At 42.6% G+C, this 26,562-nt stretch overlaps 1 protein-coding gene across 1 annotated transcript; it reads left to right on the forward strand.

Moving 5' to 3' along the window:
* The first annotated feature begins 176 nt into the window (after positions 1-176).
* On the forward strand, positions 177-24,408 carry GABRR2 (gamma-aminobutyric acid (GABA) A receptor, rho 2). The gene is made up of 9 exons (XM_014964695.1): positions 177-295; positions 5,117-5,223; positions 12,443-12,510; positions 14,657-14,880; positions 19,456-19,538; positions 21,057-21,197; positions 21,443-21,595; positions 21,919-22,115; positions 24,100-24,408. The coding sequence occupies exons 1-9, from the start codon at positions 183-185 to the stop codon at positions 24,406-24,408; spliced, it is 1,395 nt and encodes a 464-aa protein (XP_014820181.1). The 5' UTR covers positions 177-182.
* The last annotated feature ends 2,154 nt before the right edge of the window (positions 24,409-26,562 follow it).

Consider the following 26,562-nt stretch of genomic DNA (forward strand, 5'->3'; position numbering starts at 1 on the left):
GAGAGAAGCCCCCTGGAAGCCTGTTGGGGAAACATCACCTCAGGAAAGGAGCGTCCCCACCACCCATCCCCGACCAACATGCGCCGCCGGAATTAAGAGTGGATTCGATGTTCAAACCCAGGGGGAGTTGTGCTGCCGGAGGTGACCGGAGCGCACGGCTCCCCGCTCCTGCTTCCAGCAAGATGCCTGATTTTGCAAAACTCCTTCTATTAATCTTTTGCTTAGTTCTCCTGGTGGAAAGCCGAAAGCACCGGAGGAGGAGGTGGACGAGCCAGCTGGAGGTGCAGAGGGCAAGGTAAGGGTCATTAAAACACACAGGTTCCTTTCCCTGGAGGGTTACAAATCCATTGCTACACAGACATAAAACAATCTGCCTTAGCAGTGTCTTTGTGGCAAACGGCTTTATAGATAATGTCTTTTGATTAGTGTCTGACACCATATTCAGTTTTAACTGCGAACGGTCCAGTTTAATGATAATTAACTCCTAACGAGGCAGGTGTTGCAGATAGATTGTCTGCTTCTGCTCGGTAAAAATTACAGGGAGAATTCAGAGAGGCTGCAGTTAATAGAGATGCTCAAATCTGTTGTTCCAGCCTGGTTCCTAGAGCAGGTTATTTACCCTGTTTGCTAAAATTTCTGTGCTGCTTATATTCCATAATGGCATGTTATTTTCTAACAGTCTGGGGTGGGGGAGTTGGTTAGCGTGCGTGGGATTAATTAATATAATAAAAATCCCTGGAAGTTACTCGAGGACTGCAAAATTACAAATATATTTTGAAGAAATCCATGGAAACTTTACAAGGCTGTGCATTTTAAAGTTAAGCAAAGGCAGGAGAAAGAGTTAAAGGTCGTTGCAAAGTTTATTAGATTTGCTGTTGCTGAGATTTGACCCGAGGTTGATGTTGGAAAAGATAATCTTCAAACCTGTCAGACAGTCCAAAGTACGTTATCCTGTTCTGTAGTTATGTCATCCCGTGGCAATTGTATCTTACAAGACTGTTCATTGTTTGAAGGGCTCAAAAAGTAAAATTAGGTTAATCCATCTTATTAAACGGCTTCGCTATGGGCTGTAAACCTTCATCTTTTCATTTATTTTTTGGGGTTTTTTGCTTTAACACTCAGCACTTTTTTGGGGAAGTGTTGGAACTTGAGCGTTTTACAACGAAATGTTGTGATGGAATAGAAAGCATAGAGCCCCTGATACGCTCCCAGGTTTATACTGTTTATTGGAAAATGCAGTAGCACACGCTTTTAGTGACATAAATGTTATAAAGCTGCAACAGCAAAGGGCCTGATTCTGAAATCCTAAAGCCAACTGAAGTTGTGCCTCTGAATCTACATTATTTCACTTAACGCTGACATTTTTTCCAAGTCTTTTTCTGGGAAATAAGGGGTGTTCAACAGTAGCTTTATCTCACAAAAACCATTTGCGTGTAGCAAAGACCATCTACTTTGAAGTAACAAAATAGTATAAATCCTTCTTTTCAGCATGACTTTTTGCCCAAAAGTAGTGCTGTTCTCTGGGTTAAAAGTTGAATATTTCGCACTTCGTTTAAACATTGTGAAAATAATTATTTGCAACTTCTTCAGCGCTGTTACTTTTGTGAAGCTGTGGTAGAGTGGAAGTCAAAGCACTGCTAAAATTACTTATATAAAGAAGTTTCCTGTAAAGAATAAGTGCTACTGTTTGGTTTCCTGTGGAATAGTGGTTTTAATGAACAGATTTCCAGCCAGGTAGAAACTGAGGAACTATATGCCTATTGTGTATATAGATATATATTTTAAAAAAATAAAAAATATATACACAAATTTTCCATACAATGCAGTTATTTAAAAGTATATAAAATCAAGTTTAGGAGACTATCAAATGTGAATGGCATCTTAAATACAGAGAATTCTGCAATATTGAAAAAAAATAATAAAAAAGAGTGTATGGAGTGGTGGCATGGATACTCCAAATTTCCGGTTACGTAGAAAAAATATAGTTGTCTCTAAACCAGCAACTAATAGGGGACACTTCTAGTAAAAGGAAATTAAAACCACTTCCTATACTGGTTTTCTAACCAAGCAAGAGAAATGAAGACAGTGTCCTTTTTAATAATTTCATCACATTTTCTTAGTATTTCTTAGTTTAGTATTATTTCTTAGTTTAGTATTTCTTTTGCTGACTTATAAGAAATACAGTAAATTTTACAGTAAATGTATTAGACAAGAAAATTTATTCCTATGTTTGGGAGTCTGCATTTGGTAAGTTTGATATTTGGCGTCCTTTAAGGTGATACATCAACCAGATGTAAAGATCTTTATACTGATTTTTCAGAAGGTACCCTGGGTTGTGTGAGCTCAGAACGTCTTCACTAGAAGGTTGTCCAGAGGTTCCCCCCCTCGGTGGAGCTCTGAGGGCGCTGGTCCCAAAATCAAGGACCTTGATGTTCCCAGTCTATCAGAAAGTTCTCCATCGTATCTGATCCTGTGTGATCTGTGTACGTTAATATTAAAGATACACTTCTGTGTAGGGTACGCTCAGAGAGTAACGGGAGAGAATAAATTTGGAATGTTCATCTAGGAGTGAGTTAACTGTCACGACAGTCAGAAACTGTTATTGCACCTTTTTTGTTTATCTTTTTGGGCACCTTGGCAGCAGTCGTATACTTTGCTGGTTAGAAAAACAGGAGGTTTCGTACCTTTCTTGGTGCTCAGTTTACACCGTGTACATGTCCTCCAGCTTGGTGTGGCTGCTACCCAAAGTAAGTGGCACCTTCAGCTTTTTTCCCCAGAGAATACATTGAAGCATGGTAAGATTTTCATCGAAACTGTAAAAATATTTTCCAAATCCCAATAGGAAATGGGATAATAGGAGCCAATGTCCCATGACTATGAGAGACCGTCTTCTTGTGACCAAAGTCAACGCTGATTTCTCCAGAGGGAGGTGCAGAAACGTCCTGGACTGTGGCTGTTGGCAGCTGCACCACACTCCCGCCGGAAATCATGTTTCCTTTCAGGGTCACCACTTACCCAATGAGCACTGCTAACAATTTTATAAGTTTATCTTGCTCTGGAAAGGTCTGAGTTCGTAGGTACCCACTGCTGGTTTGAGTCTTGTTCAGCTGTTATCTGTGATTCCTCATGCCATCAAAATTTAACTTTCTTTGATATATTTGGCAATATAAAAAGAGATCTCTCTCATGCAATTGAGAACAAGAAGTGAATGGAAAGAACAAGAACTAGAAGTGAATGGAAAGAAGAATATAAAAAAAAAAAGTAGGGCAATAGTGGAAAATCCTTTGCAGAAACTTAATGTGAATCCTGTCCCCTTCTCTCCTCTGTGAACAGGAACAAGTCACCACAAAAACCAGTTTTATCAAAATCATAAAAAGCATAAACAGCAATAAAATTATATATGAAAAACATGGCAAAAAAAAAAAGAAAAAGAGATGTGTGGCTTATAAATGAATAGTGAGGAACTGCAGAAAGTACATAAAGCTGAAAGAAACCCTGACAAATCTATGATCAGAAGCACTAAAGACCGTGAGTACCTCAGGGAGGATTTAGGAGATGCCAGTGATTGTTGGCAAAGGCGCCCGATGGGCAGGGGTGCTCAGGGCATCCCTCAGCTCTGCAGAGGTGCTGGAGGCTGTATTCACCTTTCCTGCAGATAATGAGATATCTCCTGTGCCAAGGAGTGGTGGGGGTGGCATGGGACACCCATCAGAGAGGAGAGTGTCAGAAGATACCAGGGTAGCCGTTGTCAAGCACTGTTATAAAGAATGTGGTTTTTACGAACAAACTTGGTCTTGCTTTTGGATTAAATTGGCAAAAATAGTTGACATGCTTCAAAGGCTGTGTAGGCTGCCTGTCATTAAAAGCAGCTCTATGCAAAAATCTTTGTAAATGGATTAAATTGATTAAAAATTAAATGACAGACCTCTGTACATTCGGAATTGTCCGTCATGTGCCTGGAGGATTGGGCATGAATTGGTGATTAAATGCTGGCTATCAAATGTAACCTGATTTAGGAAATTCCTGAAAACCTCTGTGTTTTTCCTAAGGTGAGGTTGGTGCCACCGACCAACCCTCTGAAGCCTCTGCAGCCATAAACTTGTTCTTAGTAACTCTCTCATGTGCTATTAGCTGTTTGATGATTTTTTAAGCTAATTGATCAGAGCCTGGCGTTTCAGTGAGGCCATGCCATCGATTTACAAGATGGCATTGTAGTACCGTCAGGGTTTCCATATTATTTCCTCGTACAGCACGCAATCCAAAGTTTTATTGGATTGTTAATTTGATTCCCCTCCTCCCCCCCGACCCCATTCTTTGAGTAGAGAGGTTTGATTGAACATTCATTGGTCCTTAGGCCTTTCCCTGATCGTTGATGATGAGGGGGAATCAAAATTCTCCCATGTAGAATGTGCCCTGGAGCACAAAGGCTTATATTATCGTCATAGAATCATAAAATGGGAAGAGTTGGAAGGGATCATCTGGTTCCAACCCCCCTGCCCTGGGCAGGGACACCTCCCACCAGACCAGGTTGCTCAAAGCCCCATCCAGCCTGGCCTTGAACCCCTCCAGTGTCAACATGTTCCAAGTCCATGCAGTGTCTGTCTGTCTGTTTGCTGTTTAGTTACCCACTTATGCCATTTTAGTGATTTTCTTACACTTTTCTTAGGGGTTTGTTGTCACCCTTGTTCTACTGTGATATGAGCTCTCAAGTAAAAAGTTGGGACTAATATTCAGAAGAGTGAAGGACTGCAGATCTTGCCAACTTCTTCAGATAAACCCCTTCTTTTCCTGCTGCTGTGGAGGAAAATGGGTGATTTTTGTCATTGTTAAAAGTCAAAAGGCGAAGTGAGTGTACACAAGCTGGTACTCAACTGATGTTTGAGGGGCAGATAGTCTCAGAACAGCCTATGACATTGTGTGGCCATTGTCAGAAAGAGCTTTCTCATGATAATGTCACCTTGGTACCCAGCCAAGAGGTGTTGGCAGCAACCCTGCTTCCCTCCATGGGGCTGTGCCCACAAAGCTGTGGCTCTGAAATGGGGCAGGCAGAACTCAGCCACAGAGTGCCCCTGGGCCCACAGATACGTCCAACCAATGCTTTTGCTGTCTTTTGCAGTCACATCTACAAGAAGAACCACGACGTGACCAAAACTTGGAGAGGAAAGACAGAGCAGCTCCTCAGGGTTGATGACCATGACTTCACCATGCGGCCGGCTTTCGGAGGTGAGAATAAAAGAGTTCACTTGATTTCATGCTCATCTAATTAATCATGTAATTATAAAGAAAGACAAAAGAAGGCTCTGGCCAGCTACAGCAGTGTGAAGGCACCACTATCATATAATAATCTGCCTGCAAATAAGTTTTCCTCTGACCATTTCCACTCCTTACTGCGAGGTGGGTGCCTGTGCTGGAATCGTTCCTTTTCTCTCAGAGAAGAGAAGATGGCCTTTCTGGTGCTGAAGACCATCCCTACTCACTCCTGATCATGTCAGGAGGGGAGCTTGCTCATTCCAGTGGCTCTTCTGGGGCAAACAAGACAGGGAAAGCAAAGTTTAGAGACAGGCTTAGATCTGAAAGCATGCAGGACCCCAGGCTGGTAGCCCCTAGGATAGATACGGTGTGCATCATAGGCAGTTGCAGGCACTGAGTGGGGGATCTGATCTGATCAATGCCTATAATACTTCAAGGGTGGTTGTTAGGAGGATGGGGACAGTCTTTTTTCAGGGATGTCCAGGGATAGGACAAGAGGAAATGAGCACAAACTTGAATATAAGAAGTTCCACCTAAACATGAGGAGGAACTTCTTTCCTGTGAGGGTGGCAAAGCCCTGGAACAGGCTGCCCGGAGAGGTGGTGGAGTCCCCTTTTCCAGAGACATTCCAAACCTGCCTGGACACGTTCCTGTGCAACCTGGTCTAGGTGGACCTGCTTTGGCAGGGGGTTGGACTAGATGATCTCCAGAGGTCCCTTCCAACCCCATATCATGCTGTGATTCTGTGACATTACAGTAGTGAGAAGGAGAATCCCAAATGCTTGCCTTTTGCCAGCTCATGGGACACCAGTCACCACTAAACTGGTGCACCCTGTTCCAGTTTTTGGCAACCATTTTTCCTAACCTTTGACGTTTTTGGTGGACCAGTCTACAACTTTAAGCTAGAAAGGGGATGGGGTCTACAGCTGCTCTACTGTGGCCACAGTGACTCTTGCTGGTCCGCAGAGGAGAGCCAGCAGGTTGCCAGCCCAGCAGAGTTGTGGCCGCTGCCCAGAGCAGGCTGGGGTTATTCAAGGTGAAGTGGAAGAAAATCATTAGAGAAAAGTGAAGGGGTTTTTTTTCTTTTCCCAGGAAAAAAGGTATCTTTGTAAAGAGCAAGTGAGCAAGCAAATGTTGTGTAAGTTGTGTTATTAACAGCCCAATAAGCACGGCTGTCTTCCCTGCTCTCAGCCCATTAGAGACAGGCTATTGGGGACGGTGGTAATGACAAAGATTTTTGCTTTGCTGATGTTCAAAGTAGCCTACGTAAGCGAAAGGAGGCTGTGTTTGTTTTGACCCTTGGGGGGTTGTCTCCATGTCAGCGCCCTTGTTCTAGCTAGCAGATGTTCAGGTATTATTTACAAATATTAATATTTAAAGATTATGTAAATGTTTGTTTCGCTGCCTTCCTTAAACATCCACTTTAAGCATTTCATCTATGACATCTCGTATTTCACAGGGAGCCTGTGAATAAGCAGCTTTAGTTGATACTTAAAATAGCTGTATCTTCTTTGCTGAGGAACAACCAAATGCTGTACTTTTATTATATTTCTTCATAGCCTAATAGCCTAACGTCTGCTGGTCTTCGCTGCCCTTTCTGGGCAGTGGTTTTGTCAGGATGGATGGATGGATGGATGGTGGGGTGAATGAAGCATAAGTAGTTCATTTAGGGTTAGTATCAAGGGCTGGAATAAAACTTGGTTCTCCCTCAGTGACCGGCAGTCAGGGAGATGTTGAGGAAAAAAGGTCTCTGCAGGTGTAGGGCAGCAGATGAGTGTATCCTGCTGGTGGCTGCCTGGAAGCTGCCCACACCTAAGAGGTCCCAAACGTATATAAAAAATATATAAAATATATATGTACACACACACATACACAGAAACACCGAAGACTGTTCTGTAGCTTGCAGACATGGGCTCTCTCATGGACATTTGCAACCCTCTCTGAGTGTGCACAAAATATTTGGCAGCAAAGAAGTCTCAAACCTGCTTGTTTCCTATATAGATGGTTTTATCTCAGGGCCTGCATCTGCCTCACTCCTTCAAAGACAGACGAGGGGACAGGGAGACTGTTTCGGAAAAAACAATGAGCCTTTGAAATCACTGCCAAAGCGATAAACGAGATGTCACAAAGCTTTAGTCTCAGAGCTGGAGAGGAGAACTGATTCCAGGCATTTCCACGGGAGCATGCTCTCCCCTGTCTTCCACACCCCACTGCAGTGTTAAAAAATAAAAGCCATGTTTGTGTTCAGCACCTGCTTCTGACTGGGAACTGACTCATCCTTTGCAGCTTTCCTGGCTGCTCCTCAGTGGGTGGTTTTGGGTGCTGAGACACGCTGAGATGCGACAGGCTTTACTGTTGGGCACCTTCTGAAGTCATTCCTGAACGGGACTTGTGGAAACCTCCTGGGTTTCCTAGAGGGGTTAGCCCCAAACCAGATGTCCCATCCAACCTGGGACAGAGTTTAGCATTCAAATTGGAGATTTTGTGAGGTGAAACAAGCCACAGAGTCTTCCCGGTGTCAGAACCCACCCAAAATGGAGACTTTTTGGGTCTGTCTGTTCTACTTGTTCAACCACTGGACACAGGGTCAAAGTGAGTCTTCTTTAAAGGTAACCTGTACAGCATCTTTTCTGTATGCAGCACCTAAGCTGAGTGTGCAATATCTTTCACTGAAGAGCAGGTCACAAACCAGAGCAGCTCACTGCAGAAGAAAGAGAAACGAAGGAGCACTCTTATCACTGATTCTCAGGACACCAGGTTGGGAACTTGGCAAAGGAATATAGACCTATAAAGCCTCAAACACCTTGACAGGCTGGCCCCTGAGTATCTTTTTAATACTCAATTTCGGTTTGAGGCAAGGACACTGACATGCAGGACTTTACAGACATAAGGTGTTGCTGATGCAGTTTCAGCAGGTGGTACCTTTACAGTGAGAAGGTGTTGCTGATGCAGTTTCAGAAGGTGGTACCTTTACAGTGAGAAGATGGAAGGGTGCTCTGTCATACCACTTGTGAATCCCATATAGAAATTGTGGGGCTAATGGCTATTGCCCAATATAAGAGAGTAAGTAGAAGCGCTCCCATCAGCCTCAGGTTGTGCTTCAGGTCACTTAAATCCTCTCTCAACATGCAAGTATAAATATCTCCTTCAAAATGAAAAACTCCTATTTTCCATTTCCAATTTTTATATCGTCAAATTTGCTAATGACTGTGTGAGTGTCTTGAGCTTGGCGTGGCAGCTGCCACCGTGCTGTGTCTGAGATGCAAGGGGAATAGTTCATTGATGTTGGAAGTGGGAGTCCATGACTTTTATGAAGTTTTATAAGAGTCCAGGTTTTGCTTTCTGGTTGTATCAGTCCTGCTGAATTAGGATTTGTGTTCTGCAAGATATTTCTGTGGACAGTGATGGAGATAATGGATGTTGACATGTTGGCTGTTTCTAGAAGAAACGCTTCGGTTGAAGGTTATACAGTTTCTCTCCAGACCTTGATCTATAAATACTTGAGCTCATGTTTAATTTGAATAATTCCATGGATTTGGCTGACACTTTTCAGAGAGACCCTGAAGTATGAGCTGAAAAGCTTTGCTGGCCTGCAGTCTGTGAGCAAGGCAGCCCTGCTTCCTCGTCTCAGCCAAACCCACAGCTTTCACAGGGACCCGTTTGGCTTCCTGTCCAGCAGTGAACATCCCAGAGAGGAGCCTGAGCTTTGAGGTTTCTCCAGTGTTACAGTATTCAGGTCTTTCCCTGTTTGCAATTCTCCGAGCTGATCTTTCCCTATTTCCTCTCCCTGAAGAAAAAATGAGTGTTGAAAAAATAATGTTTATGATGAGGAAAAGCTAATCGATGAGCACTTTTTTAGGTTTTATGCTATAATCTAAGTTACTTGTCCTCTATCTACCTGCTCAGTGTGTCAGATACCATCTCGGCTGTTCTTTTCCCTTCCCATTCACACTTTCCTCATCCTCTGCTCCCTCTCATTAAAGATATTTTTTTCTGTTTGCTCATCCCTAGTGGCATTTGATGGGAAATTTGGCAAAGTGTCTGCAGTCCCAGTGGCTGAACAGTTCAGTTTCCAGAGGAACTGGATTAAAAATCTAGCAGCTCCTGACTGACTCCAAGGATTAGTGAGACCAAAGATCTCTTGACAACTTTCTGTGGCTGATCAACAGCCGTTTAATTCAATCGTATGTGCGGTAGCCAAGGTGACCTTTAAGGAAACCCAGAGTTTGTTTCTGAGGGCATTTCTTTACGGAGCTTCTGTTTTGCTTCAGACACTGCACGCATTTACAGTGTTGTTTGCATCAAGTGCCTCTGCCAAATGGCATCTTAGCAGAAGTTTCAAAGAATGATGTGCCAAGTGAATATGCAATTATTGTTATCAGTTCTGCTCATTGACTTGGTGTTTGTTTGATTCCTCCACTAGCTCCCAGGCAGCAATGTTTGGGCTGGCTCTACTGGCCCTTTGCCCACTCTTCCCTGCTCGGCCCAACCTCTTGTCAAAGCCTCCTCCAAAGGGTCTCGTTGTCTCAAAGCACCCATTCATGTGCTTTCTCCCTGCATCAGCCCCGGGTGCTGAGTGAGGAGCCGGGAGAAGGGAAAAGCAGTGGTTGCTCCTGATGATTGTAGTAGGATTTTGCCCAAGAAAGGCAAATTTCCACTGATAAGTAAGTTCTACAGTCTCCTCTTCATACTGTCTGTATGAAGAACTTCATGTGTGAGTCCAGAGTTCAAATAATTTCTCCCTCTCTCTGTTATACTCACTGTTATATCAGCCCTCAAATTTGCAATTAACTATAAAAAAGAAAAAAAAAGTGAAAGCAGTTTTACTGATGTACAAGACACCTAACCCAGCCTCAGGCCTCTTCTCTCAAGGGCTTTCCAGACCATCCAGCTTTACACCAAACAGCCCTTATCTTGGGTTTAATAAAGCTTTGTGGCAGCTCCAGACTGAACCTTTGACTTTGTCCTTGCACCACTGGTTATCTGGGAGCCCAAATGAGCGTTTGGTGCAGGAACATGAAAAAAAGAATATGGACATAGTATTTTATCTTCAAGAGCAGACAGAGAAGGAATAAGAGAGAGGGACAAATACCAACTTGGCAGTGATCTTCTGTTTGTGGTTTTGTTCATTGTGTTTTGATTTTGGTTGGTTTGTTTTGGTTTTTTTTAAAAATCTGTGATCAGTGCTCAGACAAGCGTGGAAATTGCAGCAGTAAATAGGCTTTGGATGGGTTTTGATTTCCTGTATCAAGGCTAAATTAAGCATTGGTACACAGAGAGTGTCTCTCACAGTCTGGAAGCAGAGAGGGGCTGCCCAGCATGTGCTGGGCACGTAGCCCCTGGGCACCAGGGGAGACCCAGTGGGGAGCACCATGGCTGAACCCTGCTTTCCTCTTCTGGCACAACCTGATGTGCTGGGAAGCTGTCCTGGCAGAGAGCATGTCTTCTCTAGAGGTCAGCACGGTGCCCACCATGGCGTGGCTGTCCAGAAGCACTCTGGGCACGACAGCAACGTCAACAGCTGTGTGTGACAACAAATAATATTAATTACAAATGCTTTCCCTGGCAAGGGCTGAGGGCAGCCTTGTGCCTGCCCTGACGTGGGCTGTGTTGGGCTGTGGAGCCTTTCTGAAGTGGCTTACTCTGGGCATTGAGCCTCACTGTAGCAGAGGCCCAAGTTAAATATCACAAACATGACTGCACTGGAGACCTATTAGATATTCAAAGGCATTAAAGGAATAGATAAGTATTTGAATCATTGCCCTAGCTCTTCTTGACCACCATGTATGACTTCACGAGGTATCGGAGCAAAGAAAGGGCTACCAGCAGGGCACTGCCTATCAGCAGGGTTGTGCTGTTTCCCTGTTGATTGTCCTGCGCATCAAAATGCTCGCTATCACCACAGATACAGTGCTTTTTGCTGCCTTGTTTAAAAAAAGCAAAGCACGTTTTACTGAGCTGGAGGAATGTCATATAGACATCCTTTCTCATGGTGTTGTTTTCAACTTTTGTTTACTCAATGTCCTAAATGATTCTAGAGAGTAGAAGAAAGTGTGGCTGCAACCAAGGTGTAAACTCATAGAGTGATTTCAGATTGAAAAGGGCTGCATTTAAATACTGTATATAAGACAGACATGGTAGGTACTCAGGTGCAGCATCACTTATTAAGTCAACTGAAAACCAGAAGTAAGAAACCACCTCCTCAAAAACTGCACTCTATTAGCTAATTAGTTCGTTAGATCCTGTCATATTCCACAACTACTCAACTGATGAGGACGAAGGGGAGCAAAATACTGCAAAGCCATTTCCTCTTAATGCAGCTGCCTTTTCCTCTGGTCAAACCAGAAGATGGTGGATTTGTGGGGTGACAGAAGGACAATGTGCTAGTCATTGTCTGCTGGATGCTGGATTGTACGTTAGGAAGGACGCATCTGCCTTGGACATCAGCAGTGTCTCCTCCTCCTCCCGGGGCAAGGAGCCAGTCAAAAGAAAGGACTAATGGCAAGGGTGACAAGGAGAAGATATCTGTGACTTTGCCATGGATTTGCCTCTCTTCAATGAGTTACAGTGGTCTGGGAAGGAATCTACTGGATGATCATTAATGAGCAGCAGTTTACACTGAAATTCTGATACAAGATTTCTAGTTATGGAGGAGTATGGCTTTATTATGGGATGTCTTCTACTTGTTTACTCTTTGCAAATTTTCTGGTTGCTAATTTTAAAACTGCTGTGGAAAACTATTAACATCATCAATGAGTCATATGAATGAAAATGGTGATGGGCTGTTCAGAGTTTAATGTAGCTTGTCTTATTGATAAGAAATGAGAAATCCACAAGGAAGACTTTATTGCTTGCAGTTTCTTCTTATCAGTCTCCTGTTCTTGGGGCCAGATTTGTTCATAAAGGCCTAAAATTTATGATGGGATGGCTCAGCTTCTAAAAATATGCAAATGTTTCATCCAGGCTGTGGATTAGCTGTGTGGTGTCAACATTGCAGAAGATAATTCAGTGTTTCAAATGGGGCCTTACATGGATATTCACTGACTCTTCCACGAGCCCACTTGTGAAGAATTATGGACAGAAAAGTATAGCATAAGCTCAGAACGTTTTGCATGCTACCTTATAGTGCTAATTAAATGCAAATGACATAAAAGAACAGTTATTTACATATCTAAATCTCATTCTCCTGCAGGCCCTGCAATCCCTGTTGGGGTGGATGTGCAAGTTGAAAGCTTGGACAGTATTTCTGAGGTTGACATGGTACGTAATCCTCTTTTAAGCCTCAATTATTCCTAGTCATAAAAAGTCCTTCCCACTGGTTTTCAAGTTATTGGTCAGATGAAAGTAATTTGGCAAATTCAAAGAGGCTGATACTCAGAATCAAAGACTTGATAAAATCGGGTGATTAAGGGCTTATCTCTGTATCTTCAGGTAAAGATTAAAAGTATGAAGGAAAAGGGACCTTAAATCAGAGAAAAATCAGTGCTGTGAAGGATCTATTACATCCAAAAATATAAGCAGCTGCTTAGGAAGATTTGAAGGTATATGGTGAATTTCACATAAGCTGCGCTTACTGCAAGAGTTTTCTTCCTTAGGGAACCATTGAGTCCATTTGTTTTAAATGCATGATTCTGGGAAGCACATTAGAAAATCAAGTTGGCAACATAAATGAGAAGGAGCCATTCCTGCTTCTTCATCACTGGGAGTAACCTCACTGGGGCCCGTGAGTGGGAGCTGCCAGGGAGAGCCTGAGCTGCCTCTGCCAAAGTGGAATTTGGTGTGGGGGAATAGCCTTTCAGTCAGTGATGATGCTGTTCAGGAAATTTGCACCAAATTTAATTGTGTTAGTTTTTTTTTTTTTTTTAATTAATTAAAAAACAGGAAGAAATACATGCTGTTGTTAACCCTCAACAGATTTCAAGGTGTTCCCAGTGAAAAGAGCGTTCACAAGCATTTTCCTGTTTGGGTTGGTTTTTGTTTTGGTTGGGTTTTGGTGTTTTGGTTTGGGTTTTTTTTTTAACTATTGGAAAAGGAATAAGAACACTGGAAAGAGAAGTGGAAAGGGGAACATAGAGGAGAAGAGGAAACTTCTTGATTCCTTCCTCCTTCTGCCTTTTCCTCCCTGGTTTTTGGGCACCTTCTCCTGCCTAGGCAAAACATGAAGACTTTAGAGAAAGAGCTTTAGGCTGATGAGCTTTTATTGTGGTACAATTCCATCTTCATTAACAGAAGGGAGCTTGCCTGCCTGGATATCAAAAGAGGGGATTTTGGGGGATGCCTGTAACGAAATGGGTGGGAAGGAGCTTTCAGCCCAGGAAATGGCTGTCACAAGGAGTTTTGTGGCTCCAATATATCAAGATAATGTCGCATCAGCAAAAAAGCCTAATTAGTGCAAGTGAATGAATTGCAATGCTTTTTGTCTGGAGCATCTGATTCCAACGAAAGTCTTGCCCATCAGAAATATTTGAATATTTCAATAATAATATATTATTTCAATATTCTATATGATATATAATATAGAATATTTCAATATTATATATGAAGAACAAATTAATGAAAAACCTACTGGCAATGGGAGGCTGTTGCCAGGGCAGCCCTCTGAAATGGAGAGAGTTGGGTTAACCGGTGGTTTGTCATTGGCAAAGCAGAATGAGGAGGTGGTGGTGGTGGTGGTGGTTTTTGGAAGCAGTTGCCGAGTGGTTGGGAAGAGATCCCAGCCTGTCCTGCTGCCTGCCCGGGCTTGGCAGCTGTGGCTCCCGTAACTACTGGCTTAATTGGGAATATAAAGAAAAGGAGTGTATTTGATCTCTCAGCACGAGAGAGTAGATTCAGCTCTGAAAGCAGCAGCTGCCAGGTTGGGATCAACAAACAGATGTTTTCCTTTGTGTGACTGAAGCTCCTGCCCCCTCAACAAGCTTAAAAAAAGAGCTTGATTTGTACACTTGTACAGTAGGAAAAACAGTTCCCTCAGTTGCTGCTTGCAACAATTTAGTTATTTTGGGGATAAATTTCTTAATGTTTAGCCTGACAATGAAGCTAATTCTTATCAGAATTCTTATTCTCATAAAGTTTTTCCTTCTTGAACACATTATTGATACCATAGTCCTTCAAGATAATTTTGTCAGTATTGAAGAACCATTTCTGCAGGGCAGTGCTTCTCTTGGGGTATATTTATGTCCTTTTTAGGACCGAACATTACTGAATACTGTAATACATTGATTGGGGGTTTATGTTTTATTTTGGCTGAAATTATTTTGTCAGGAAAAATCTATTCACAAAGAGCACTGGTCCAGGGAAGAAACAGGAGTTGAGAGGGGAGGGATTTCATCTACCTGGTAGGGGTGGGTTTTCTTTCTGGTCTCTCCTAGATGTAGAAAGCAACATTTCCTTTTCCTTTTCCATGAAGGATTTCACTATGACGCTGTACTTAAGACACTACTGGAGGGATGAGCGTCTCTCATTTCCCAGTACCACCAACAAGAGCATGACCTTCGACGGCAGGCTGGTGAAGAAGATCTGGGTCCCCGACGTCTTCTTCGTGCACTCCAAGAGGTCCTTCATTCATGACACCACCACTGACAACATCATGCTGCGAGTGTTCCCCGATGGTCATGTCCTCTACAGCATGAGGTAACGGTGCTGCTCCTGGACACCCCCCAGGGCTTCACTGCCAATTTTACTCCTATCATGGCTTTGGTGACCACCAGGACTGCTACTGCCAACCGTCCTGCTCCCACCACTGATGTAGAGCCCTGTTTCCAGCATGTCCAGTACAAGATGCTTTGCAGGAAGATGGGAGAAACTATGCTGTGGGCAGTAACAGGATAATCTTCTGCCGGGGGGAAATATTCTCCTAATTCTTTGCAGTCAGAGGAGAGCTTAGTCGTGCGGGAATGTTCATCCCGGGGTCAGTGTGTGATTAAACTGGAAGCTGCTGATATACCAGATGGTGACCTCTATAATTATCCTATTTTGCTTCCTGTTTGTCTGGAAAAACCTTTTTTTTATTTTGCATTTTCATGTTGGTGTAAAAGTTTACCTTTAGTTTATTGAGGCTGAAATGGCAGCATTAAAGAGCCCCTGTAGTCCCTGATTTTCCAGCAGGTTTGTTGGCTGGAAGAACCCTGAGGCCCTGTCATGACCTTAGGGGTTACCCCGTTTGTGAGTGTACAGAGATCATGACTGTGGGTTTGCAGGATGCTGTAATACACAAGGACATGAAGGCTTTATCCTCTAAACTTCTCTACCTTATTACAGATTCCAAAAATACCACAAAAATCACCACTAGCAAGTATACCTACAATTATAATAAAGTAAATATGTATGTATCATGCTATTACAAATTGCTATCAGCGATCAATAACATAGCATCAATAAATCATATAGCAACAGCCAATAATAGCAATAACAAAGTGGGAATATACTATTACAGGTTACTACAAGCTTATCATTAGTGGGGTAACTCATCAGCAATATAACAGAAGATATACTTATGATAGATAGGCTGATATGGATGTATAATACTGGTACCAAGTGATACTGTCATCAAGTGAACCAAATCATCCCACTGGGTGGAGGACAAACCAAAACAACCCAAAAAGCGGGCCCAGAGGGGAACTGATGAGACAACAGTTTCACTTCAGAGATGCTCCATGTCACGGGGTTGGGAGTCAGCTGAGTGACCCTACTAACAGCGCAAGAGCTGGCAGAAAGTTCATGCAGCAAATTCAATCTGTTTAGAAATGGAAAGGTGCAACACGGGAAGTTCTCAGAGAGAGAGGTTCCAATTTGGCTAAAAATTAAGTCCTCCTTATACCACACAGACATAAAAGGGCATTGGATACCACCACTTTGAGCAGTCGATAGGTGCGGTTGATTTCTGGTTTTCACCTGAAGTGACCATAGATAGTGATGGTATTTGTTCTGTCAGACCAATTTGTATTTTCTGGACCATTTTCTACCTTTTTGGACAATAAGTTGCTGTTACAGTCCCTTCTTTTTGTGCTTATTGATGGTATCTTGGGATGTCTCAGGTTTCTATGTACCCAGTTCCACTTCAGAGAGGGTGGCTGTGCTTCTCAAGGATGCTGCATCTTCCCTGTCTGGCAGGCCTTTCTCTGTCAGTATTTTTCAGTGGATGTTTTGTTTTGCTCAGTGACTTCCCCTTTCTAACCAGGCCACTTTTATCAGCATCCCAGCAGATTTCATTTCCTTCAGAAGAATGTAAAAAGAGGTGCAGACGAAAATACACGGCCAGAGGAGAAAAACTTGAGAGCTCAGACAAAAGAACATTTCCCCAGGACAGAAAGCATGCTCTCAGTGCACAGTGACCTTTGAAATTTCTGTAACACAAGGATTTCTGGTTTAGGATCTTTCTGGAACTTATTCACTTAAGCTATGGTAAAATAATTTTCAGAAACAAGGAAAGGTTTTTTATAAAGCTTGATTAAGGAGGCTATTTCTTTTTGAAGAATGAGTATAGTGGGTTATATTGTCCCAAGTAGGACAGTATCCCACCAAGCCAGAGGGCTCTAAAGTTTACTGGTTTCAGAATCCAGGTATAATTCTGTTGAATTTATTTTAAAATTATGAACAAATTTTTAAATTATTAAAATAATGAACAAATTATTAAAATAATGAAGAAAGGGGTGTGTGTGTAAGAAAGAGACTATGCACCATATGGCCACTTTGTTTTTCGTGGTCTTGATGACGAAAATCCCATCTTGACCATACATTTAGGAACACTTTTCCTGTTCTGAGCCCATTTAATAAATCCATTTATTGCATGAAAGGTAACTAAGCAAGTAAAGACACTGTCTATTTTATTAGAACTGGATGACCATGAAGGTGCCGTGCAGCAGGAGAGACAAGAAAGAGAAAGAAATATGAAGAAGGAGGTTAGAATCATAGAATCTTTTTGGTTGGAAGAGATCTTTAAGATCATCAAGTCCAACTGTTAACCTAGTACTGCAAAGTCCACCACTAAACCATGTCCCTCAATAACACGTCTATTTGTCTTTTAAATACCTCCAGGGATGGTGATTCCACCATTTCCCTGGGCAGCCCGTTCCAAGGCTTAATAACCCTTTCAGTGAAGAAAGTTTTCCTAATATTCAATTTAAACCTTGGGGCCATTTCCTCTTGTTCTATTGCCTGTGACTTGGGAGAAGAGACTGACCCCCACCTCTCTACACCCTCCTTTCAGGGAGTTGTAGAGAGCAAGAAGGTCTCCCCTCAGCCTCCTTTTCTCCAGGCTGAACACCCCCAGCTCCCTCAGCCTCTCCTCATAAGAGTTGTTCTCCAGACCCCTCACCAGCCTCCCTGGATGTGCTCCAGCACCTCAATGACTTTCTTTTAGTGAGGGGACCCGAAACTGGGCACAACACTTGAGGTGGGGCCTCACCAGTGCAGAGGACAGCATGCCAATCACTTCCTTGCTCACCACACTATTCCTGATACAGGCCAGGATGCCATTGGCCTTCTTGGCCACCTGGGCACACACCTGTAAGCTTGGGTCAGCACTGAGGGGACAGGAGCAGGAGAAGGGCACAAACCTTCTCTACAGATTGTAATTGAATATTGATTTCCATTGCTCACATCCCACAGTTCTTGTGCACTGAAGACAGCATCCCACCACTAGTTAGCAGTGCTAAACAGCCAAAATGAAGGAATAAGTATTTTTAATAGAAAACATTAGCTCTACTCAGGTCTGCTAATTTGCCCACGTACAGAGTTTTTGCTTTTAAAATTTTCTGTGAGCTGTCGAGGAGGTATGAGGGAAGGGTGTGAGTAACCACTGCTGACTGCACAAAAGTTAAATGGATAATTTGATTCATAAAATCTAAAGAGAAGAGAATCTGCATGATATTGGGTCTAGTGGTGTTTAGGATATTCAGAATGTGATCTGGCTGCCCAAGCATGGGTGTCCAGTGGCGTTATAAATGTCCTCTTGATGTCCTGAGATATCTGCATGGGGTTGGCACTGGGCTTTAGGTGAGGAATTTCTCATTGACCATCTGAGTTTCTGTGCTGCCCCTGACTAGCAAACTGTTAATGACCCCAGGTTGTGCCACAGTTTAAGGAAAGAAAATAGCAAATTGTAATAAGACTGAGTCATGCAATCTTTAAATGCTGCGTACAACTATGGGAGGTCACTGCTCCCGTACACCTTCTGGAGCATATCCCCAGAAAGCTTCTTTAAGTTTAGCTCATATGGCAAAATTCTACTCTAGTTTTACAGTAAAAATGAACAGCCTGTGCTTTTCAGGGGCGCTGAGTGTGTAGGTCAGAGCAGGATTTGGATCACAATCCCTTGAACAGAAGAAAAGTTCTTTATCAACATCTGCAACGAATCTAGAAAATGGTCACGGACGATGTAAGTCGGCCTCTGAAATGATGACTCACAGCTGATTTGCCCCGACTAAATCGGGAGCTCCACGGCAAATCTGTCCACAGGAGAAAAGTTCAGTGACCCACTGGAAGACTCGTTACATAATGGGAACAACTGGACTCGTTTAAAACCGGGAGCGACGATTGCTGCAGCTCTCTAGCTGAGACACAAACTCGAGAAAGGCAAATCTCACTCGTTGAGAAACAGCTACACCCATTTTACACCCCCTGCCCCAGAAATGCACCCCCCAGATTAAAAGAATTTGATTGAGGAACTACTTTTGCCTTAGTAATATGTATAGAATTTGAGTGAGGAACTACTTTTGCCTTAGTAATATGTATACTGGAGGAATTCTGTGGCTTGAAGTAAGGTTGGTTGTGTTCCTCAGGCTTGGGTTGTTGTTGGGATGACTACAGAGGGAACTGAGCAATGGGGAAAATGAGGAAACCTTAAACAAACTGGACACAAGGCAACCTTCACACGTAAATGGTGAAGTTATTTTATGTTGTTGTCTTGTAGGGAAATAGTTGGATATAAAACATGGTGTAGTATGGGAGTATCCATACTGACATTAGTATTACTGCAATGTCCAAGAACTTTAGTTCCCTCATACGTACTGAAACCACAGCTTCCTTTGGAGTGTCTGTGTGTCCATCTCACTTGGACTTGGAGAATCGGTGGGCATTTTCCTGGGGATTTTGTGCTAACATTATGCATAATTCCTGGCTTTAAAGTTGCAGAATGATTTATCTGTGTTAACATTCTCCCTTCTTTGCTCGTCACAGCAACCAAACTTTCCCATTTTCAATTTGTAGGATCACAGTGACAGCGATGTGCAACATGGACTTCAGCCGCTTCCCCCTGGACTCTCAGACATGTTCTCTGGAGCTGGAGAGCTGTATGTTGTATCTGTGTTTCTAGCTAGACATGCTCCACAGCTGGCTGCACGCACATAGACAGGACACATTTCAGATTACAGTCTATTTTAGAGCCTGAAAAAAAAGTTCACCAGAGTTATGGAAAGTCTTTCTATTGACTTACCATGTTGTGTATCCAGCCCTTATGCAGCAACACAGGGGAATTTGCAAGCAAAATATTTTAATAGATGACAATTTTAAAAAAAAAAACACCAACAGAAGCATTCAACATATACTTGTCCTCAGCAGCTTGCTGATGAGAAAGCTGGGGGAGAAGTTTTTCTCTGTTCATTGCTTCTGACAGGGAGGTGGTGCATTCAAGTGTCCCAGTGAAAAGTGGAGTATAATCATCATTAATTTTCTCTAACCTTCGTCACCAAAGGGGTTTATGTATGATATAATTCTGATCCTGCAAACACTGTGACTTGGGCTCAGCTTCTTTGGGAAGGAGTTATTCTGCAGAGAAATTGATTTGAAGAGTAAGATTTTCACGGCTGTTCTGTAAACTTTCTCCAGGGTGTGCCAAGACTAACATCTAATTGTTTTGAGGTCCTCCCAGCTCTTCAACTGAAATTTTCATCTATAATCACAGAATTATAGGATAATTTAGATTGGGAGGAGAGTTTTAGGTTGGTCTTGAGGTCAGCTGCTCCTTCCTTCTCAGAGAAGGGACCTTCAGAGGGGGTTGTTCAGGGTTGTGTCCAGTTAGATTTTGAACATCTCCGAGCTAATGGTGGCTCCACAACTTTTCTGTGCAACCTGTTGAAATGTTTTCCAGCCCTCATCCTGAAAAATTTTCCTTTTACCTGCTTGGAAAAAAAATCCCTTGTTGAAGCTGGCATCACTTTCCTCTCATCCTTTCACTCTGCATCTCAGAGAAAAGCCTGTCTCCATCTTCTGTACGACCCCTAGCAGGGCAGCAGCTAGACCCCACCACAGATGACTCTTCTTGCACCTGAACAAACCCAGCTTTGCCAGCCTCTCAGCTTATGCCATGTGCTCCAGCCCCCTGGCCATCTTGATAACTCTGTTTTTTATTCCCTGTTCCTTCTACCTAGTGCGCTAATTAATTCCTTAAGTTTTGCATTTACCCTCTTCAAAAATTTCTAGACTTTTGCTTCAAATCACACCTGTCACACTTGTTGTTATCATTTGAGGTGCCTGTGTATTTTACCCATGACTATTTCCTGAATTATTCTGATCACTTAGTAATTACTTGTCTATGTTTTTTGACATGTGATGCTCAGAAAAGTACTCTTCCAGTTGTCATTTCATCACTGTGTTTGTCTCTCTGATTGAGTACGGTCTAATTTTTGTTGTTGTTGTCATGGTATATCATATGGCAAGATCTTTTTAACTCATGGTTGTTAGCAAACTTACATGTGGCATTACTCCATGCCAAAGATGTCTTTGTGTTTGTTAATTTTGTCTGGATCTGTTAACTTTTGCTTCCCCTCCAAGATAAAGTCACATCACATCACGTTTCCTCTTTCCCTAAGATGCTTATACTGATGAAGATCTGATGCTGTATTGGAAAAATGGGAATGAATCTCTGAAAACTGATGAAAAGATTTCTTTGTCTCAGTTTTTGATACAAAAATTCCACACTACATCGAGACTGGCTTTCTACAGTAGCACAGGTATGGCCTTTTCTGATTTATTGCTAAAACTAATGCTTTATTAACTGTTTGTGGGAGAGCTCTTGGGGTTATACGTCACCGAAATGTAGTCGTCTCCACAGTCTGGACAGTACATGTTTTGAAAGATCAGTTTCTCTTTTCACTACCCTTTAGAAATTAAAAAAAAATCAAAAGAAAGGTGTTGTGTCTCTGTGCCTACTATCCAGGCTGTTCTCACTGATTCTGGCTTTCCTCCTCTCCCAAAGGGTGGTACAATCGCCTCTACATAAACTTCACTTTACGCCGACACATCTTCTTCTTCCTGCTCCAAACCTACTTCCCCGCCACCCTCATGGTGATGTTGTCCTGGGTGTCCTTCTGGATCGATCGCCGAGCAGTTCCTGCCAGAGTTTCTTTGGGTGAGAGGAGCCATAACAAGCCATGACTGCATGAAAACCTTTGAACATGAGAGTTTTGGCAGGAAAGGGAACTGTTAATTTTGATGGTTAAAGCTACTGGGCAAGCAAATGTTTGTTTTATCCAATGATTAATATAATGTAAAACATGCACAAAAGCGCAGACAGTGGAACATTTCTGCATTGGCAGGAGAGATAATTATCACAAATTTATTTCACATCTAACATCTTTTAGAGTTAGATGTAGAACATTTCTGTTTTTCTTGAGGCAAAAGCCTTGTGGACGGTATCAGTCAATAATATTTATTTCTCTTGGTTCTTTCCAGGGATAACCACCGTGCTGACCATGTCCACCATCATCACCGGGGTGAACGCCTCCATGCCTCGTGTCTCCTACATCAAAGCAGTGGACATTTACCTGTGGGTCAGTTTTGTGTTTGTCTTCCTCTCGGTGCTGGAATACGCGGCAGTGAATTACCTGACGACGGTGCAAGAGCGGAAGGAGAGGAAACTGCGGGAGAGGGTGAGGAAAACTTCATTCATTTATTGTTTTTTTTCTTCCTTACATCTGATCTGGTCTTTATATTGACTGGTTTGTGTCTGTAAATGCGAAAACACTGACATCCAGGTGTGTAAAATTGGGTCTGTTTAGATGGCTCCACCTCGGGCTGCATTGCTAACACCAGAAAACCAGGAGTTGGTCTCGTGGGTCTTGATAGAAACATCAGAGAAAAGGAGAGTGTGACCTGAACTGGGGAAGTCTGCAGCCTGGGACTGTGTGGGGACCATAGTGGGGAGAAAAGTATCATATCTGATACATCACTGTGGCTGCCACAATTGCTATATTTTTAAGCTAAAGATGTTATTCAGAGCAAATTAATTTCCCCCCTCTACAGTCAGCTTTACTCTGGAAACTGGATTCAGCCACAGAATCATAGAATGGTTAAAGTTGGAAGGGACCTTCAAGATCATTCAGTTCCAACCCCCCTGCCCTCTTTGGCCGTGTTCAATTTATTGGTGTAGACACAGACTAAAATCACTGCAGGGTGAAATGATGTAGCATATTCCTGCAAGTGTGTGACACTGTGAAGACAGGTGGAATTTAAGACTCTGTGGAGGTGGGTTACCAGCACATTAGGCTCCATTGTCCATGGGGGTGACTGTTGTCACAGGTACATGAAGCCAAGGCAACTGCATTTTGACCCAGGGGCTAAGAGTAAATCTGCAGAATTTCTTTCTCTGCTGGGTCCTGCAGCAGTTAGCTTATTGCCATTAACTTCTTTCCCTTCCACCCACCCACCATCTCCCAGACCCATCATCAGTTGATAAGAAAGAGCTTGATGGTATTCTTCCATTTGTTGTTTTGGTGGTGGGCTTGTTTTTTAGCTACACCTATTTAGTATAAAATACACCTTAAAACTCAACTGATGTGCAGCTGCACCCATAGAGTGCTCCAAAAAAAATTCCTGGAGTGATGGGTGTAAGAAGTAGGGCCAATGGGCTACAAACTTGTCACGTTTTTCTGCACACAATCTGCTGAGACCGAATCATGTGGTTATGACTAGAACACAGAAAACAATTCCTAAATTGATTTTCAGGTTTTCAGTAAACAATGTGATCTTTTGGTTAAATAATTTGAAGAAAAATCCTTGAGTGCAGAGTTTTCCAGTGGCATCCTGAATATTACATATTCAGGTATATGCACCTCATATTTTTTTTAATATATATATATACAGGACATCTACATTTCTGTGTATATAAATGTAATTATTTTAGCTGAATTTATCCTTGAAAACAAGTCCTTGGAAAATGCACACATCTATGCACTTCTTGGTGAAGAAAGGAATTTGGGGCAAAGTGATATTGCGTAAGGAAAAAAGTCTGTGGGTAATCAGAGGCAGGAATTCCTAGCAGAAAGGAGGTTTTGGAGTCCATTTTCATTACATATAAGTATATAATCTGTAATTATGAGACGGACAGTTTTCTTAGACTTTTGGGATTCATGCTGGTGCTGCTGAAGTCAATGCAAGTTTTGAAATCAATGTCAACAGAGCTGGAATTTTACACTAGGCTTTTAACTGATCCTCTTGGTTTAAAATCAGATTTGCAAAGGCAGTGTGTATCTGTGAAATCAGAACTTAGCCCTCTTTTTTTTCCATGATGTACTGGATAAGCCATTTCCACAGATTAAACTGCTTCTTGTCCTTGAATAATTATAAATATAAAGACATCAAAATAAGGAATCTCAAGACAGCAAGGCTGAACAGAGCTAGCTAAGGAAACCTTTTGATTAGTTTTTATTTATATAGCAGTGTAGCTAAACCATATCTTTTCCTTTTGGAATACAAGAAAAAAAAGTGACTTTTTTGTTAAAAGAAAAACTTACAGTATCTCAACTAAAATTTCAAGCTCAATTGTTTAAAAGCTGTCTGTTAATAGAAAGGCATAATTTCTGTTGTTAATGTGTTCTTCCAGTGTTCAGCTATGTTTCTTGTTTATGCTCCTAGTTTCCATGTACGTGTGGAATATCTCATTCAAAAACTATGATGCTGGATGGAAACTACAGTGAATCTGATGCCAACAGCCTGGCAGGATATACACGAAACCAGATGGTCCCTGAGGAAGAAAAACAAGAAAAGATGGTTGTGCACTTAGCTATGAGCAATGAATCTAATTCATCAAGGAAGAGAGGCCTGAGGGGCCACGTGGGCTTGCGCATCATCCAGAACACTCATGCAATTGATAAATACTCAAGATTAATATTTCCAGGCACCTATATATTTTTTAATTTGGTATATTGGTCTGTCTTTAGCTAGGCATGCTGGCACAGCAGTGACTTTTACAAAAAAGACAGAAGAAAAAAGCAGAAGACATTTACAAAACTCTCTTTCGTTGGTTCTTTTTCAACCTAATCTGGATGCAAAGCCAGAAAACTGATTATTTTATTGCTTCTTCAGAGGGTAAAGGGGAGGGCTCGTCCTCCAGTAGGCAACTCCATGCACAGGCACCATGGAGGAGCCTGCTGATCATGGAGGAACCTGCTGTGCTGGTTGGTTGCCAACTCACATCCCAGCTCTTGTTTGCTTTATGACAGACTTAAGTCTTTTCTCATACTTGAAAATACGTGCTCACCTTTCACCCAAAAGGTGCTCTATGTTCATCTGGGGCCGGCCATGCTGGTGGTGCCTGCTGTGCGATGGACATCCAGACACAATGCTCACATAGGCATTCCTGAGGGACTAGACAAACACAACAAGGAGGGGTCTGGACAGTGGATCTCCTGTAAGGGAACTGAATGAGGCCTTTCCTTTCCAAAATCTCTGGTTTTGAGCAAATCCTTTTATTTTTACTTTGGCGTATGAACATCATGTTTCTTTCCATTGGTTTACGAGCAAAATCCCCTTTTAGGATCCAAATTCTGCTTTCTTTGGATAGGACCTTCATCGATACCTTCAGGACAGCTGACTGGTCAGGATCAACAGTGTTGGTTACAGAGTACAGGTGGTAAATTTGAGTTGGTGGTCTTTTTTTTTTTCTAGATGAGAGGTAAGGAGTGATGATGAAGCAGAGCAAAAAAGCCCACAGACTCACAGAAGATGGCTCCCGGGGTACATGAGTGATGAAAACAGGGATGTTAGGCACGTGTTCTCCATATAACTTGAGCCCAACAGGTGATATGTAGCACCTGCCTTCTAAAATGAGAGGGGAAGACGGGGGTATGGTAGGTACAGTCAGCACGTGGTGGATGGGCAGCGTCTCTGGGACTATCACTTTCTCTCTCCCAAAGCAGAAAACAGCATCGAGTGCAGCACTGGTGGTTTTCGAGGATTTTCCTCACCCTTGTGAGGGAAGTGCAGCCCACAGAGAAACTGCATGTCCCAATGTGCCTCTCCCAATCCACACATTGTCCTTCAGTTCAGGCGTTTTTGGATCAAGAGGGAGAGATGTCTGCCAGAACCTCTCTCTGCAGAAGCACAGGCATGTCAGAGATTGAATGGCCAAGAATAATACTGTGGGATTCAATGGGATCCTCTCTGGTCTCTGGCTCCAAGGGCAATGGAAGTCCTTTGAAGCTGCTGGAGAGCATTGTAACGAGCTTCTGCACTTGGCATTTCATTTTTCATCCTGTGATATCTCCCTTTCCTTTGCTACCAACACTGACAGCAAAACTTAAATGTAGAAACATGATAGCAGCAGGGCAATGGCGTCCAGGTTTATGTGCTCTTATTTTTGGAGAACACCCTGACTTTTTGGCTTTGGTGGAGATTACATTCCACAAAACATTTGGTTAACAAGCTGAACCTCAGCAGGGTGAGCAGAGCCTGAAGCGTGAAGACCCAGGACGGAGGTTAGAAGCTGACTCAACGATAAGATTCAGTTACACATCTGACTGGGGTTGGGCCATGAAGGTTCAGATAAATCACATGAATAAAGAAAAAGCAAACAAGAATACTAACAAAACTGTAACTACTTGCTGGTATGTAAAATTTTCTGCTTACCGTAGCAGTTAATTCTTGTCTTAAGTCTCAAGGCATGTAGAAGATGACAGGGAAGTGTCAACTCCAGGCTGTCAACAATACCCAGAACTTTTCTTGTGCCTCAAGTATTGCTGTGACACTGATTTACTGGAAAGAAAATAGATAAGAGAAACTAAAAACAACAATTCCATTCTGTTTTCATCAGCCATGTTAATAACTGACATTAACAGGAGTTCTGAGCAGTCATACAACTCAGAAAATGCAGCCCTGAAATTGCTGGTGAGAAGGGGAGCTGTGGAAGGGCAGTATTTGGGAGGGAGATACCCCAGATGTCTGTATGCCAGCCTGGCACCTCTCTCCTGAGCCACCAGGTCAGTGCATTTACCGCACATAGCTCTTCCTGGAGCCAAAATGTAGGTGCTTCTCACATCGACAGGTGGAGATCACTACAATAACAAGGCAAAAGATATTAAAGAAATCACCTGCCTGTCT

Source organism: Calidris pugnax, unplaced genomic scaffold, assembly GCF_001431845.1.
Source record: "Calidris pugnax isolate Ruff unplaced genomic scaffold, ASM143184v1 scaffold219, whole genome shotgun sequence".
Lineage (NCBI taxonomy): Eukaryota > Metazoa > Chordata > Aves > Charadriiformes > Scolopacidae > Calidris > Calidris pugnax.